The 16,124-nt window shown below is 70.1% G+C and overlaps 3 protein-coding genes across 3 annotated transcripts; 1 reads left to right on the top strand and 2 right to left on the bottom strand.

The window, feature by feature from the left end:
* The first annotated feature begins 993 nt into the window (after positions 1-993).
* FNTB (farnesyltransferase, CAAX box, beta) lies at positions 994-16,072 on the top strand. Its single transcript, XM_052812051.1, is given in 19 exon segments — positions 994-1,084; positions 1,172-1,307; positions 1,770-1,840; positions 12,643-12,707; positions 13,018-13,090; positions 13,422-13,439; positions 13,441-13,473; positions 13,475-13,515; positions 13,958-14,028; positions 14,031-14,103; positions 14,225-14,308; positions 14,425-14,506; positions 14,594-14,641; positions 14,643-14,676; positions 14,679-14,728; positions 14,847-14,980; positions 15,294-15,404; positions 15,495-15,609; positions 15,708-16,072. Coding segments are annotated over 19 exon segments (1,389 nt in total). The 5' UTR covers positions 994-1,045; the 3' UTR covers positions 15,819-16,072.
* Positions 3,513-4,994, bottom strand: GPX2 (glutathione peroxidase 2). Its single transcript, XM_052812028.1, has 2 exons — positions 4,132-4,994; positions 3,513-4,039 (listed from the first exon to the last, which is right to left on the bottom strand). Exons 1-2 carry the CDS (start codon positions 4,354-4,356, stop codon positions 3,689-3,691), a joined length of 576 nt encoding a protein of 191 aa, XP_052667988.1. The 5' UTR covers positions 4,357-4,994; the 3' UTR covers positions 3,513-3,688.
* RAB15 (RAB15, member RAS oncogene family) lies at positions 5,692-9,013 on the bottom strand. Its single transcript, XM_052812027.1, is given in 9 exon segments — positions 5,692-5,877; positions 5,879-5,914; positions 6,006-6,031; positions 6,034-6,070; positions 6,655-6,744; positions 6,837-6,914; positions 7,022-7,082; positions 7,227-7,287; positions 8,791-9,013. Coding segments are annotated over 9 exon segments (636 nt in total). The 5' UTR covers positions 8,915-9,013; the 3' UTR covers positions 5,692-5,754.
* Positions 16,073-16,124: the final 52 nt, after the last annotated feature.

Below are 16,124 nucleotides of genomic sequence, written 5' to 3'. Positions count from 1 at the left end.
CCTGGCTAGCCCTGGGGGTCCCCCCACTAGTCCCAGGCACCCGCCAGCCAGCTCTGGGTGTCCCAAGTAGCCCTGGAGGTCCCCCAGCTAGTCCCAGGCACCCGCCAGCCAGCTCTGGTTGTCCCCAGTAGCCCTGGGTGTCTCCCAGCTAGCCCCAGGCACTCCTGGCTAGCCCTGGGGGTCCCCCAGCTAGTCCCAGGCACTCCTGGCTAGCCCTGGGGGTCCCTCCGCTAGCCCCAGGCACCCACCAGCCAGCTCTGGTTGTCCCCAGTAGCCCTGGGTGTCTCCCAGCTAGCCCCAGGCACTCCTGGCTAGCCCTGGGGGTCCCCCAGCTAGTCCCAGGCACTCCTGGCTAGCCCTGGGGGTCCCTCCGCTAGCCCCAGGCACCCACCAGCCAGTCCTGGGTGTCCTCAGTAGCCCTGGGGGTCCCCCCACTAGTCCCAGGCACCCACCAGCCAGCCCTGGGTGACCTCAGTAGCCCTGGGTGTCTCCCAGCTAGCCCTGGGGGGTCCCCCCGCTAGCCCCAGGCACCCACCAGCCAGCCCTGGGTGTCCCCAGCAGCCCTGGGTGTCCCCCCGCTAGTCCCAGGCACCCACCAGCTATTGCCAGGTATCCCCCAACTAGCCCCAAGTACCCCCAGCTAACCCTAGATGCCCCCCAGCTAGCCCAAGCACCCCCACAATCAGTCCTGCTTGCCCCCAGCCAGCCCCAAGACCTCCCCAACTCCGCACTGGCTGCCCACACCCCACCGGGGGGGGGCTGCAGGGGCCGGCTCCGAGCTGCTCACCGGGCCATCCCGCCTCACCCGAGGGGGTCAGCCCGGGCTGGGGGGCTCCGGTGGGGGCTGGAGCAGACCCGGGGGTCGCACAGCCCAGCCCGCCTCACCTTAACTCCGCCCTCTCTCCCCCAAGCCCCGCCCATATATACGCTCACCACCCTCAAAGCCCCGCCCACAAGGCGGGGTTATCGCCTCCGCGAACCACGCCCACCGCTAAGCCACGCCCCCCCCCCGGAAGTCTCGCGAGATCTGTAGGGCGGCGGCGGGATGTGCGGGGGCTGCGTGGGCACCGAGTACCCGGAGCGGGTAGGCCTGGACCGGGCCGGTGGGTGGGCCGGGCCGGGCCCGTTTAACGTTACCGGCCCCGGTACCAGCTCTGTGCTGCCGCCTTAGGGCACTACCTGCCTGGAGGGCGGCTCTTTCCTCCTGAATTTCGTCGGCTGCGCGCAGTGCGGCCGCCGGGACTTCGTGCTGCTCGGCAACCGGGCCGCCGGCCTGCACGGCGGGGACGAGATCGTCACCTACGACCGTGCGCCGGGGGACGGGGTTTGGGGGGGGGGCTGAGGGCTCGGGGGGGAGGTTGAGGGCTGGGGGGGGTGGGGGGGTCTGGGTCTCGGGGTGGGAGGGGGGGGGCGAGGCCCGAGGGAGGGTTAATTTGGGGAGGGAAGATTTGGGGGATCGATACTCGGAGGGGGGGTGATTGATGCTCTTGGGGGGGCAGGGGGTGGGGAGGTGATGCTCGGGGGGGATCTCCAGGCTTGGGGAGGGGGGGGTGTCGTGGTGCTGATGGTCCTTAGGGGGGTTGATGCTCTTGGGACCCACCTCGGGGACTGGGGGGGGGGGGGGTCAGTGCTCCAGGGGATGAGGGCAGGGACAGAGGGTGGGGGCTTGTCCCCAAGGGACTGAGGGGATTGGGGAGGGGGGGGGGATACCCCCTGGGAGCAGCCGGGTCCCCTCAGCCCCTTAACCGACTGTCCTCTCTCCTCCACAGACCTGTGCAAGAACTGCCACCACCTGATCGCGCGCCACGAGTACACCTTCAGCGTGGTGGACGACTACCAGGTACGCCACGGGGAGCGGCTTGTGCCCCCGCAGCCCCTCTCCCGACTCCGGAGACATCCTAAGCCGAGCCCTGGGCTCTTCCTCTGGCACCGGGTTTCCACACCCACCCTGCCGTGGGCAGCCCTGCTCATTCCCGCCTGCCCTGGCAGCCGCAGGAGGGAGCCAGGCGGCTTCGGAGGCGAGCTGTGGTGCCAGCCTGGAAGATTTCAGAGCCGTATTCCTGTGCTCGGGGCTACCTGGAGCTCTCTGGCACTAGTCCCTGCTTCGTGGCGGGGGGTAGCCCAGCTCACCTCTCACCTCCCGCGCAGCCCCTGCATGGGAATGTCGGTGATGTGTGTGGCCCAGAGCGGTAAAACGTGGCTGTGTGGTGGAGGGCCCTGCGGTTCTCCCGGCCCTCCTCCCTGGCACATTTCCTATTCAGCAGCTAAATGCTGGAAAATGGGCTCAGGGGAGCCGGTGGGGCTCATCCTGGGGGACGAAACGAGATCCCCTCCAGGTCTGATTGCAATCGAGGATCGGGTGCCGGCTCCGGCTCGGGTTTCCCTGGCTGTGCCCAGAGTGGGGCTGTGGCAGAACACGGCTATGGCAGTCCCCCCCTTCTTTTGTCCCACCGCAGGAGTACACCATGCTGTGCCTGCTCTGCGGCCGAGCCGAGGATTCCATCAGCATCCTGCCCGACGACCCCCGCCAGATGACCCCGCTCTTCTAAAGCCGGTTTGTATCCTTCCTTCCCGCTCCCCACCGCGCAGAGTCGCGGCACCAGGAGATCCCTGGATCCCTGGCATGGGGATCCCTGGGAACAGTGCAGTCCCTTAACGTGATTCTCTTCTCCAAACCTCCAGCCTGGATGTGGCGGACGCCCGACGCTGGATGCTCCCCCATGCCCGGTGGTGGCTCAGCCGTGCCCGCTACCCTGCAGCTCCGACTCCGGCTGCAGGAACGGGGTGTAGCACCACGGCCCGAGCCCCCCTTGTGCTGAAGACGTGAAGGGGGCCCAGCATGTTGTCACCCCGAAAAGGGGTCCAAAAAAATGCCCGCCCCATCCTGCCTCAGGAGCCCACGTGTGTGGGGGCAATAAATGTGACGTGTTACAGCTCGGTGGTGCAGGCGGGAGTGCTTTGGGCGTGGGCTTCACCCCCCCTGGACTCCCCGTGGCTGATGAAGGGCGTTGGGGCCCAATGCAGGGATCGGGGGGGCTTTTCCCTTCCCGGGAGCCCGTGGGATTCCTCTCCCTGTAGCGGATCTGGCCCTTCCCTGCCTCCCAGCGCCCGCTTTGCTCACCAGCGCTCTCCCAAACCCTGCTGAGAAGTGACTTAATTATTTTTGCTGCCCCAGGGGCTACGTGGGAGCTCGTGTGGGGTCACTGCACCCCCACCCCGGGGCCCATTTCCCTGGGGGGTGTAACCCAGCCCTGCCCCTCCAGGGGATGCATGTTCCTGGGGCGGGAGGGAGCCGGGTGAGCCACGGCTGCCAAAATCGCTCCCCTGGGGTGACGTGCCGCTGTTGGCACCCAGCCCCAGCAACACCCACGGGGAGCTCGGCGCTGCCAGCCTGGCACCGCTGCATCCCTGCACCACCATATCCTGGATCCGGCACCCCGAGGCTGCTTCCTCCTGCCTGCCCCACGGCTGGTCCCCCGGCAGCCCCCCCACAAACCACGCGGACGCGGGTATGCTCCCTCCGGCTCGTTTATTGCCGCCAGCCCGTGCCACCCCGGTCGCCCCGGCCCTCTGCCCCCATCGAGCCCCCTCCCCACGGCAGTTTCGGAGGGGGCCGTCACCCGGCGGAGGGCTGGGGCTGTCCGGGAGGGGTGGCAGCCGGCGGCGGGGGGCGATGCCGGAGCCGGCCCTACTTGGCCAGCTTGAGGAGGCGCTGGATGTCGGGCTCCAGCTGGGCGGTGGGCATGCGGGGGCTGTAGCGCCGGAAAGGTTCCCCCTCGGGACCCACCAGGAACTTCTCAAAGTTCCAGGAGATGTCGGAGCGCCGCACCGGGCTCCAGGTGAGGAAGCGAGGTTCGGTCATCAGGTGTGCCACCTCGTCGGCCGGCGCGGGCAGGTGAGCCTTCAGGTAGGCGAAGACGGGGTGGGTGTCCTGCCCGTTCACCTGGCACTTCTGGAAGAGGGTGAAGTTGGGCTCGAAGCCACCCCCCGGCCGCACGTGCTTCAGGCTGTTGAGGATCTCCTCGTTGGTGCCATTCTCCTGCGGCGGGGAAGGAAAAAGCCGGGGCCGTGCCGCATTTTCCCGCTCCTCACGCCCAGCGCCGGGCACCGCGGTGGCCCCCGGGGACTTACCTGGTAGCCAAATTGGTTGCAGGGGAAGCCCAGCACGACCAGCCGCCGGGGGTAGCGGGCTTGCAGCTGGTTGAGCTGGGTGTAGTCCCGCACCGTGGTGCCTCAGAGGGACGCCACGTTCTCGATGAGGACCACGCGGCCCCGGAAGACGTTGAAGTCCACCTTCTCCCCCTGCAAGGAGGTGGCGTTCAGGTCGTAGAAGGACTTGGCGATGGGGACGGTCATGGCTGCGGGCGCGCGTCTGCCTTCCCCACGCGCCCGTCGGCGCGCCTTAAGGGCTGTCCGGCACCCACGTGATGTGCCGGTTCCAAAGGTTTCCTCGCCCCCGCCGTGACTTGGCAGAAACCGGAGCCGTCCCACCCGACCCACCCGCTGGCACCCACCCGAGGCGGGAAGGAAGAGGCAAGGCACGGGTGGCGCGGGGCTAAGGCGATGCTCCTACCTGCCTCAATAATTCATGGCACGGTCCGGCGCGGCATGACTGCTCTTCCCCGTGCCCACAAGCTGTGGGATGCCGCGGGGCTCGGTGCCTCCAGCCTGGCACGGGCTGTCCCCGAGGGCTGGGAACAGCTGGGGGAGTCACGAAATAACGGGACTCCGGGAGCTGGGGCTGCAGAGGGTGCGATCCGGACCCAGGCGAAGGGGGGGAATGGGTGCCTCAGCGCATCTCCTTCCCCGGGGCTGCCTTGGCATCGCCCCCAGGGCCTCCTGCGCTTGCTGTCTGGTGCCTGCTGCCTTCCCCCCAGTCCCAGTGCCCACTGGTGCCAGTGCCAGCATCCACCCTGGCACCCATCTGCTGTGGTACCCACCATTGTCTTGGTACCCACCCATCCCGGTACCTGGCAACATCCCGGTACCCAGCAGCATCCCATTGCCCACCCATCCCAGTGCCCACCACCATCCCAGTGCCCGCTGCCAAGCTGTTTGACCATGATGGCCATGTCCCTGCCGGGGCCGGCTCCTGAATCCGCGTGGGGCTGTTCCTACGGCCGGGGCCGAGCCGGCAGCCCCACCGGGTAGTGGCGACAGACACGGTGCCCCACGGACCCGTCCCCCCCAAGCCTGGAAAGGGGACACTGTGCCGGCAGCCCCGGAGCAGCCTCAATTATTGATAACCGCTCGGGTTGCGGTGGCCCAGCTCTGCCCGCGGCGCTCTGCCCCACTTGCCCGGTGCCGGCGGCTGCCCCGCGGTGTCAGGGGCTCCGGTGGGGGCACGGCCGTCGTGGCACCATGCCACCGGCATGGCACTGTCCCTGCAGCCCCCCCGCGGCAGCGCATGAGCCACTGGCCACCTCCAGCATCACCTTTATTCTGCAAACCGTGTGTGTGTGTGTGTGTAAACTTGGGGGGGGGTCCCACGGGCACAGGGTGGGCACACAGCACCCGTGACACCCCCCCCACCCCTGCCACCAAGGGGGAGCGCGGGTGTCGGGGTGGGGGGCACCCCTGCAACGCCTGCCAGGCCCCTGCCATCCCTGAGGGGGGGGGTCCCGGGTCACCCCCTGCCACCCGCTGCCCCCCCACCGCCCCCTCCTCCACTACCCCAATCCCACACCCACCGTGCCCCCCCACCAACACAGCCTGGGGGGGGGGGTGTGGGGGGGGGTCGGGGGGGTCCAGGCTTCAACACCAGCAGCCTTTGGGGCTGTCCTCGCTCCCCAGGGGCTGCTGCTTGCTCGTCCTCCTCCAGGTGGGCCAAGGCGGGGGCGCGGGGGGGGCCCGCAGCCCCTCCAGCTCCTTGCGGTGTGGCCTGCAGCACCAGCTCCGTCAGCCGCGTGAAGGACTGCGGGAGAGGAGTGGTGGGGGGGGGACGTGAGCCTGGGGGACCCCCCACCCTGGCCCCCCCCAAGTCCCGTGTCGTCCCCCCCCCGCACCTCCTTGATGTTGAGGTTGCTGCAGCGCTGGTCTCGTAGAAATCCATCCCGTACTCCCTGGCCAGCTGCAGGGCGAGGGGCCGGCGGCATCACCATAATTTGGGGGGGGGGGGGGTGTCACCAACCCTGGCCCCCCCCGCCGGCACGTGCACAGTCAGGCACGGACAGACGGACAAGCTGTGCTGCCCGTGGTGGCACTGGGGGGGGGGGGGGGGGGCTGGCGTAGGGGCATCCCCTGGGGGGCTGGACACTGGGTGCAGTGGGGTCCTGAGGGGGGGGCACTGGGTGTTTTGGGGGGTCCCTGGCCATGCTGAGGTGCAGGGGGGGCCTGGGGGTCTTCGGGGGGGTGGGAACAGAGAGGCTTAGCAGCAGCCCTGGGGGTGCAAAGGTACCGTGGAGGGGTCCCCGGACTCACTGAGGGGTGCAGGAGCCTGGGGGGGGGGGGGCTGGCCATGCTGGGGGGGGCAGGGGGGGCCTGGGATGCTTGGGGTGCAGGGGGGATGTCCCTGGACACAGGCAGGGCTGCAGGAGGGTTGTTGGGGTCCCTGGGGAGTGCAAGGGGGGGCTCGGGGGGGGCGTCCCTGGCCATGCAGGGGGTGCAGGGGGGGGCCCTGGCCCCCCCGGGGGCACACGCCAGCCCCCCGCTCACCTGCAGCCCTTGCTCTTTGGCCACTTGCCTCTTGTGCTCCTCGTCCGCTTTGTTCCCGATGAGGATTTTCTGGACGCCGTCTGGCGCGTACTGGGGAGGAGGGCGTGGTGTGAGGACCCCCCCCCCCCCCTCCGCTACGGGGTGGGGGACGGACCCCCCCCAGACCTCCCCGCACCCCCGACCTCATCCACGTCGCTCGCCCACTTCACGATGTGCTGGTAGGAGCGCTCGCTGCCGATGTCGTACACCAGGAAGATGCCCTGCGGGAGAGGGGGGAGTTTACACCCCCATTTACACACACGCACACCCCTGTGCCTCAGTTTCCCCTCTCCTGTGCACCAGGATGGGACCCCCCCCCACCCCGTACCTGTGCCCGCCGGTAATACTGCTTGGTGATGGTCTGGTACCGCTCCTGGCCTGCCGTGTCCCTGCAGCCGGGGAGAGCGGGTCAGCGCTGCCACCCACCGGCATGAGTTGGTCAGGCCTCAGCCCCCACCCGGGGGGTGGGAGCAGGGTTCAGCCCCCCCCCCCCTCAAATTCCCCCCACCCCAGGGCCCGGCACCGGCACTCACCAGATCTGTATCCGCACCTTAATGCCATCCACTTCGATGGTCTTCATCTTGAAGTCGACGCCTGGGATGGGGAGCGGAGAGGTTACGGGGTGCCCCGGTGTGTCCCCCCCATCACGCGAGCCGCTGCCACCAGGGTCCCTCTGGTCCCCCCACCCTCTCCTGGCCCACCCAAGCCCGGCCGTGCTGCCGAACCGGGTGCGGGACTCGCCCGTGCCCCGAGCCGCAGCCCCGCCGTGGCCCGGTGCCCCGGTAGCAGCCCGGTGCCGGTGCTCACACCCGGTCCCAGGCCTGGCAGGCGGCCCCGGTGCTGGGTCACTGCGCGGGTGCTGGCCCCGGTCCCGCTGCCGGGCGGGTGCTCCCGGTGCTCCCCGTGTGCCCGGTTTTGCCGTGCTGTGGCTCCCCAGTATCCCCAGTTCCCCAGTGCCGCAGCTCCCTGGTGCCCTGTTTTTTCCCGGTTCCCCCGGTGCCACGGCTGCCCAGTGCCCTCGCTTTCCCGGTTCCACAGCTCCTGGTGCCCTGGTACCGCAGCTCCCCGGTGCCCACGGTTTCCCGGTGCTCCCCGTTCCTGCTCCCCAGTGTGCCCCGGTTCCCCGGTGCCGTGGCTCTCTGGTGCCCCGGTTTCCCAGTTCCCCCGTGCTGCGGCTGCCCGGTGCTCCCGGCTCCCCCATGCCCACGGTTTCCCGGTTCCCTGGTGCTGCAGCTGCCTGCTGTTCCCGGTTCCCCGGTGCCCATGGCTCCCTGGTTCCCCGGTGCCCACTGTTTCCCGGTGCTCCCGGTTCCCCGGTGCCATGGCTCCCTGGTTTTCCTGTTCCCCGGTGCCCACGGTTTTCCATTTCCCCGGTGCTGCGGCTGCCCGGTGCTCCCGGTAACCCAGTGCCCACGGCTCCCCAGTTCCCTGGTGCTCACCGGTTCCCCACTGCCCACGGTTTTCCCGTTCCCCGGTGCCACGGCTCCCCAATTCCCCGGTGCTCCCGGTTCCCACGGTTTCCCGTTTCCCCGGTTCCCACGGTTTCCCATTTCCCCGGTGCCACGGCTCCCCAGTTCCCCGGTGCTCCCGGTTCCCTCGGTTTTTCCCATTTCCCCGGTAGCCACAGCTCCCCAATTCCCTGGTGCTCCCGGTTCCCACGGTTTCCCCGTTTCCCCGGTTCCTACGGTTTTCCCATTTCCCCGGAGCCACGGGCTCCCCACTTTCCCGGTTCCCCGGTTCCCCCGGTTTTCCCGTTCCCGGTGCCCCTGCTCCCCGGTTCCCACGGTTTCCCATTTCCCCGGTGCCACGGCTCCCCAGTTTCCCGTTTCCCCGGTGCCACGGCTCCCCAGTTCCCGGTGCTCCCGGTTCCCTCGGTTTTCCCGTTTCCCCCGGTGCCCCTGCTCCCCGTTTCCCACGCTTTCCCCGTTTCCCCGGTGCCCCGGCTCCCCAGCACTCCCGGTTCCCCCGGTTTTCCCCTTCCCCGGTTCCCCCCGCTTTTTCCCGTCCGTCGTCCCCCCCCCCCCCCAGCATCCTCCAGCTCCCCGCCGCTGCCGGGTGCTCCCCGTCGTCCCGCGGCCGGTGCCGGTGCGGCGGTACCGATGGTGGAGATGTGGGCGGGGTGGAACTGGTTGTCGGTAAAACGGCAGAGCAGGCAGGTCTTGCCCACCCCCGAATCCCCCAGCAGCAACAACCGGAACAGCACGTCGTACTGCTTGGCCATGGCGGGCCGGGCCGGGCCGGGCCGGGGCCGCCGCTGCCGCCGTTACCGGGGGCGGGAGCGCTGCGCCGCCGCCGCCGCCGCCGGGCTGGCAACCGGGGCGGGGCGGAGGGAGGGAGGGATGCTGTGGGGAGGGGGGGACACGGGGGATGCTCCGGGGGAGGGGGCACGGACACGGGGGAGGGAGCGCCGGGGATGCACCGAGGGATGCTCCGGAGCACCGGGAGGGGGACACGGGGGATGCTCCGGGGATGCAAGGGGCGGGGGGGGCGCACAGGGGATGCACCGGCGGGGAGGGGGGCGGCAGGGGACACAGGTGGGGGACACGGGGGGATGTACTGGGGCACCGGGGGGGGGACACACGGGGGGTGCGCTGGGGAACATGGGGAGGGGACGTCCGGGGAGGCACCAGGGACCCCCCCCCAAGGAGAGAGCGGGGGACACGAGGGGGAACGGCCGGGGGGTGCGGCAGGGGACATCGGGGTGACACGGGGAGCTGCACCCCGGGGAGCCCCACGGGGGGGCCGGGGGGGGCACCCAGGGGGGCACCGGGGGACACCGGGGGGTCCCGGGGCTGAGGGACCCGAGGCAGGGCAGTGGGTGCTGGGGTGCGGTGCTGGGTGCTGGGGTGCAGTGCTGGGGTGCAGTTTTGGGCGCTGGGGTGCAGTGCTGGGCGCTGGGGTGCAGTGCTGGGTGCTGGGGTGCAGTGGTGCAGTGCTGGGGTGCAGTTTTGGGCGCTGGGGTGCAGTGCTGGGCGCTGGGGTGCAGTGGTGCAGTGCTGGGGTGCAGTTTTGGGCGCTGGGATGCAGTGCTGAGCACTGGGGTGCGAGTGCTGGGTGCTGGGGTGCAGTGGTGCAGTGCTGGGGTGCAGTTTTGGGCGCTGGGGTGCAGCACGCGGCAGAGGCGGCCACAGCGGGGCAGGCCGCGGCGGCACGGCACGGCAGAGCAGCGCATGGGGCAGCGTCGTGGCGAAGACGCCGCGTGGCGATGCAGCAGCGAGGCGGCACTGCCGCAGTGCCGCAGCACTCCGCGCGCCGCCATGCAGCGACACCCTGGCGCGAGGCTGCGCCGCGGCACGTTGGCACGGCACCACGCGGCGCGGAGGGACGATGCAGGGCCATAGCGTGACAACACAACGCAGAGCGTCAGCGCAGCGATGCAGCACTCCGGTGTGATGACGCGGCACTGTAGCGTGATGATGCAACACAGTGCTCTGGCGTGATGACGCAGCGCTGTAGTGCGGTGATGCGCCACAGCGGTCTGGCACGATGATGCAGCGCTGTAGCGTGATGATGCGACACAGTGCTCCAGCACGATGATGCAGTGCTGTAGTGTGATGATGCGACACAGCGGTCCAGCGCGATGACGCAGCGCCGTAGCGCGATGACGCGACGCAGCGCTCCAGCGCGATGACGCAGCGCTGCAGCGCGATGACGCAACGCAGCGCTGCAGTGACGCAATAAGGCAGGGCAGCGCCGCCGAGGCCGGGCCCCGGCCAGGTAGCCCCCCCCCCACACCCCCCGCCGCCATGACGTCACGGCGCGGCGACGCCGTGACGCAGCGCCCTTCCCGCCCGCCCCGTCCCGTCCCGCCGCGCATGCGCGCGCGGGGCCTGGGCGGCGAAGGGGGGGGCGGTGGCGAAGGGGGGCGGGGCGAGGCGGGGCGGGGCGAGGCGAGGCGGGGCGGGGCGGGGCGAGGCGAGGCGGGGGAGGCGTGGCCGTCTGTCCCCGCCCGGCCGCCGTCGTCCCCGCTGCCCCCGCCGGCGCGAGCCGCCCGCAGCATGGCGGAGCCTCCCCCCCCCACCCCCCCCCCGCCCCCCGGCGGGCGGCGGCGGCTGCGGGACGACGGGCTGCGGACCGCCACCTCCGGCGAGCAGTCGGCGGGGGGGCCGGGGGGCCGGCTCCGAGGGGGCCAGGCTGCCGGGGGGCCGGGCTGTGGGGTGCCATGGGGCTGGCTCTGAGGGTGCCAAGGCTGCCGTGGGGCTGGACTGTGGGGTGCCAGGCTACCGTGGGGCTGGGCTGTGGGGTGCCAGGCTACCGTGGGGCTGGGCTGTGGGGTGCCAGGCTGCCGTGGGGCTGGACTGTGGGGTGCCATGGGGCTGGCTCTGAGGGTGCCAGGCTGCCGTGGGGCTGGGCTGTGGGGTGCCAGGCTGCCATGGGGCTGGCTCTGAGGGTGCCAGGCTGCCGTGGGGCTGGGCTGTGGGGTGCCAGGCTGCCATGGGGCTGGCTCTGAGGGTGCCAGGCTGCTGTGGGGCTGGGGCGTGGGGTGCCATGGGGCTGGCTCTGAGGATGCCAGGCTGCTGTGGGGCTGGGGCGTGGGGTGCCAGGCTGCCGTGGGGCTGGACTGTGGGTGCCAGGCTGCCATGGGGCTGGCTCTGAGGGTGCCAGGCTTGCTGTGGGGCTGGGGTGTGGGGTGCCATGGGGCTGGCGTGCCATGGGGCTGGCTCTGAGGGTGCCAGGCTGCCGTGGGCTGGCTCTGAGGGGTGCCTTGGGGCTGCGTGCCATGGGGCTGGCTCTGAGGGTGCCAGGCTGCCGTGGGGCTGGACTGTGGGGTGCCAGGCTGCCATGGGGCTGGCTCTGAGGGGTGCCTTGGGGCTGGCGTGCCATGGGGCTGGCTCCGAGGGTGCCAGGCTGCTGTGGGGCTGGGGTGTGGGGTGCCACGGGGCTGCTCTGAAGGCGCCATGGCGCTGGCTCTGAGGATGCCAGGCTGCCGTGGGGCTGGGCTGTGGGGTTGCCACAGGGCTGGGGTGCCATAGAGCTGGCTCCGAGGGTGCCAGGCTGCTGTGGGGCTGGGCTGTGGGGTGCCAGGCTGCCGTGGGGCTGGGTGATCCCTGCCCCGGTTCCTCCCCACGCAGCTGCTGGCCTCACAACCCGCCTGTCGCAGCAGCCTGAGCACCCGGGGTTTCGGGGGGGCTGGGGGGGGGGGGAGGTGGCTGCCACCCACCAGCCACAGCAGCTCCCGGGGGGGACACCCACTGGGGGCTGTCACACGTGTCCCCCAGAGCCAACTCAGGGAGGGCGAAGGGGTCCGGGGGGACAGCCGGACCCCCCTCCCTGCTCCGGCTGAGCCTGATCCAGCCCCGGCGGCGGCTCCGCCAGGACGGGCCCCGACGGGGTGAAAGGTGACGCTGAGAACACCCCCAGCCAAAGCCCAGGGTATTTTTTTGGGGGGGCCGGGAGGATTACCCCGGCTTGGGACGGCACCAGCTGCGGTGCCGGGGTGCTGCGTGTTGAGCTCAAGTTTAAAACGAGGGGACGGTGTCACAAGTCACCGGTCAGCCGCGATGCCGCCTTGGCGTTAGCGGGAGGAGGGAGGCCGGGGGTGTTTTTACGTGGGGGGGTCCTGGGACGAACCAAACTCTTATCCTTAAATTGCTGCGTTTGAAAAGCAACGCTGGACGGTGCCCAAGCCCTCGCCTAATCCCAGGCGCAAAGCTCCTCTGGCAGCTCCTGCTAAGCCGTCCTGCGGGCGGGCAGGACCCTCGAGCGGCTTTCGGTGGCTTTGGTTTTTGCCGTAGAAGGCGTTGAGACGGTGCTGCCGGTAACAGGGAGCGGCCATGAGCCAGAAAAAACACCCTGGGATGGGGCAGGAGCCCTCCCCTGGCCAGGCTGGGAGCCAGGGGGGCTTGGGGTGGGACACCCCCCATGTTTGGGAATGGCAGAGCCGCTTTCCAGAACTGACCGTGATCTTCGTTTCCCCCCGCCGCGCCTTCACGCTGTGGCCGGCGGCAGACCAAGGTGGAAGACATCGTGCAGGAGATCTTCAACGCCTGCAAGACGAACCATCACGCCTCGCAGTAAGTTCCCCTGGCAGCTGCTTCCCGCCAGCTGCCGAAATTCTCGATAACAATAAATAAATAAATAAAGCCTCCCCCCACCCCCCCCGTCCCCCCCACCAAACCAGTGACTCCGGTGGCTGCTGAGACCCATCACGAGGGACCGGCCGCTCCTGCGGGCGTTGGGGTGGGATCCTGGCGCTTCTGCCGGCCGCGAGCCTGAACGCGATGGTGTCGGCTCGGGGCTCGTGTTCCCCCCAGCCCCGTCTCAGCCGGGCCGTCCTGGCTGCCGGCGCTTTGCCTGCCGAGCCCTGCCCTGCCTCTCTTCCAGATTTGTCCTGCACCGGGAGAAGCACTTCCATTACCTGAAGAGAGGCCTCCGGCAGCTGACCGAAGCCTATGAGGTACCCGCAATGCCGGCGGTGTTGCCGCTTTCTGCTCTGCCCTTTGGCTGGGGCAAACCCTTCGCCCCCGGGGCCGCTGCCGGAGTTTGCCGGGCCCGATTCCGTCGCTGCCGGCCCCGGGGCAGAGGTTCCTAACGTCCCCTTGGGTCGCATTTGTCCCTGTGGTGATGCTCCGGGGCAGCAGCAGCAGCTCTGGTGGGGGGGGTGTGGGGGTGTGTGTGTCTCCTGCCTGTACCCTCTCCTGCAAGAGCTCTGCCTGCTCCTGCCTGCACCACCCAGGCCCCCCACCGCTCCCTGGCCACCCTGACTGTCCCCTCTGGTCTCCCCGCAGTGTCTGGACGCCAGCCGGCCCCTGGCTCTGCTACTGGATCCTGCACAGCTTGGGAGCTGCTGGACGAGCCCATTCCCCAGTCGGTCGCCTCCGAGTAAGTGGCACCGGCGAGAGCCGGAGAGGGGGGGGACGGTAACGGCAGCCTGTGGACCCCCCCCCGCCGGCCACCCGTGTGATGCCGGAGGTGCCACCCCTCCCGCTGTCCCCGGGAGCAAAGGAACGCTTTGTCTCTCCCCCGCGGCCGTCAATGCCGCCTATTCTTCCAGCCAGCATCTCGTGACGGATGGAGATAGGGGAGAGAGAGCGAGAGAGAGAGAGAGAATAACCCTTGGCTTTGATCTCCGGGGGGGGGGAACCGGGGGTTTAACGGGGCTGGGCTGGCCCCTGTCCCGCCGCCAGCCATGGAGCGCCTGCTGCGGGGCAGGGGCGAGAAGGGGTCTCCCTCGCCCGGAGTGGGAAATATCAACCCACCGGGTGCCGGCGGTGAGGCTGGGGAGCGCTGAGCCCCTTTTCCTCCCCCACCCCCCACCCCCCAGCGTCTGCCAGTTCCTGAGCCGCTGCCAGAGCCCCCAGGGTGGCTTTGGGGGGGGCCCCGGCCAGCACCCCCACTCGCCCCCACCTACGCCGCCGTCAACGCGCTCTGCATCATCGGCACAGAGGAGGCGTTCGGCGTCATCGACAGGTACGGCCGGCGCCTTGAAGGTGTGTGTGGGGGGGCTCGGCCAGCTGGCGGCGGGGCCCGGGGGGAGGCAGGATGCGTGTGTCCCCCCCCCCGGCTTCTCGCAGCTCGCTGGCTCTTGCAGGAAGAAGCTGCTGGAGTACCTGCACTCGCTGAAGCAGCCCGACGGCTCCTTCCTCATGCACGTCGGCGGCGAGGTGGACGTCAGGTAGGCGAGCGCCGCGGGCCGGGGAGGGGGGGAAAAACGGCTCTGCCGTGCTTCCAGCCGGCTGGGTGCCGCGGCGGGGAGCCGGTGCCACGGCCCTGAGCGCCCGTGTCCCCCAGGAGCGCCTACTGTGCCGCCTCCGTGGCCTCGCTGACCAACATCCTCACTCCGGCGCTCTTTGCCGGGACGGCCGAGTGGATACGAGGTGAGAGCCGCGTACGCGGGGACGGGTGGGGGACAGGGGACCGGCCCCCGCGCGTCGGCGACGTCCTGACCCCGCCGCCCGCGCGCAGGTGCCAGAATTGGGAGGGCGGCATCGGTGGGGTGCCGGGCATAGGAGGCCCACGGCGGGTACACCTTCTGCGGCATGGCGGCCTGGTCATCCTCAAGAAGGAACATCTGCTGAACCTCCGGAGCTTGCTGGTGAGCGGCACCGTGCCCGCGGCCCCTCGGCGTTTAGCCGGGACGGGTCACGGCAGGTTGGCGGTGCCAGGAGGTCCCCGTCCTCACGCTGGCACCCGCTCCTGTCCGTCCCCCACAGCACTGGGTGACCGGCCGGCAGATGTGCTTCGAGGGCGGCTTCCAGGGCCGCTGCAACAAGCTGGTGGACGGCTGCTACTCCTTCTGGCAAAGCGGCCTCCTGCCCCTGCTCCACCGTGCTCTGCACGCCAGGGGTGAGTCGGCTGTGGGTGGCGGTGGGGGGGGGGTCCCGGCTTCCTCTGCCCCCCAAAACGGCATCTCCGGGAAGGAGGAAGGCGTTTTCACGAGGGAACGAAGCGCAGAGCAACTCGGGCGTCCTCACGTCCCTGTTCTCGGGGGTGGGCGACTCGTGCTTCCCCACGGGCTTTTGGCAGCGAGGCTCCACTGTCTGCTGGGCCAAGGCCTTGGTGGTTCCCTGGGATGTGCGGGAGGCTCCAGGGGGGGAGTTTGCCACCTCTCTGGGACCCCCCCGCACCAGGCATTTCACCGGCTTCCCCCTCCAGGCGGGCGACACGGCGCTCAGCATGGAACGCTGGATGTTTCACCAGTTGGCGTTGCAGGAATACATCCTCCTGTGCTGCCAGTGCCCGGCCGGGGGGCTGCTCGATAAGCCGGGCAAGTGAGTACCAGCTCGGTGCGGGGGGTGTGTGTGGGGGGGCGCCTGGTGCCCCAGCCCCCTGCTCAGCACCCCAATATCCCCCCCCGCCAGGTCCCGAGATTTCTACCACACCTGCTACTGCCTGAGCGGGCTGGCCATCGCCCAGCATTTCGGCAGCGGCGACCTCCACCACGAAGTGGTCCTGGGCGGCCCCGAGAACCGGCTGGTAGGTTGCCGGGCATCGCCGTGAGCTGCCTGTCCTCTGCCTGTCCTCCGCAACGCCAGAAAAAGCAATAACCTCCCCTCTCTCTCTCTCTCTCGCAGCAGGCCACGCACCCCGTCTACAACATCACCCCGGAAAAGGTGGCGAGAGCGGTAATGCACTTCTTGCAGCAGCCTGTGCCCAGCCTGGAGCCGGCGGCCGCTGCCAACTAGGGGCCCCGCTGCCCCCAGACTGTGCGGAGCAGCCCTGCCCGGGGCCGGTGGGGAGCTGCTGCGGCATCTCGGCGCGGACGGGCAGAGCGAGGTCCTCAGGGTGCTAGCAATACCAAAAACCGGCCTGCCCCGTGGCCGTCAGGTCCTGCTGCCACCGGGCCGGGCATCCGGCTGCCCTCCCGGCAGGAGCCAAGCTGGCCGAGGGGGACACGGGACGCGGCAGAGCTTTTGGCATCAATAAACCAGAACCGACACCTGCCGTCTCCTGTGCGCGGGGAGGGCACGGAGCTGCCACCGCCTCCGTGC

The sequence above is a fragment of the Harpia harpyja genome, chromosome 16 (assembly GCF_026419915.1).
Source record: "Harpia harpyja isolate bHarHar1 chromosome 16, bHarHar1 primary haplotype, whole genome shotgun sequence".
NCBI lineage: Eukaryota > Metazoa > Chordata > Aves > Accipitriformes > Accipitridae > Harpia > Harpia harpyja.
Note: the sequence above shows the minus strand (reverse complement) of the source record. Positions and strands in the feature narration are given on the sequence as shown.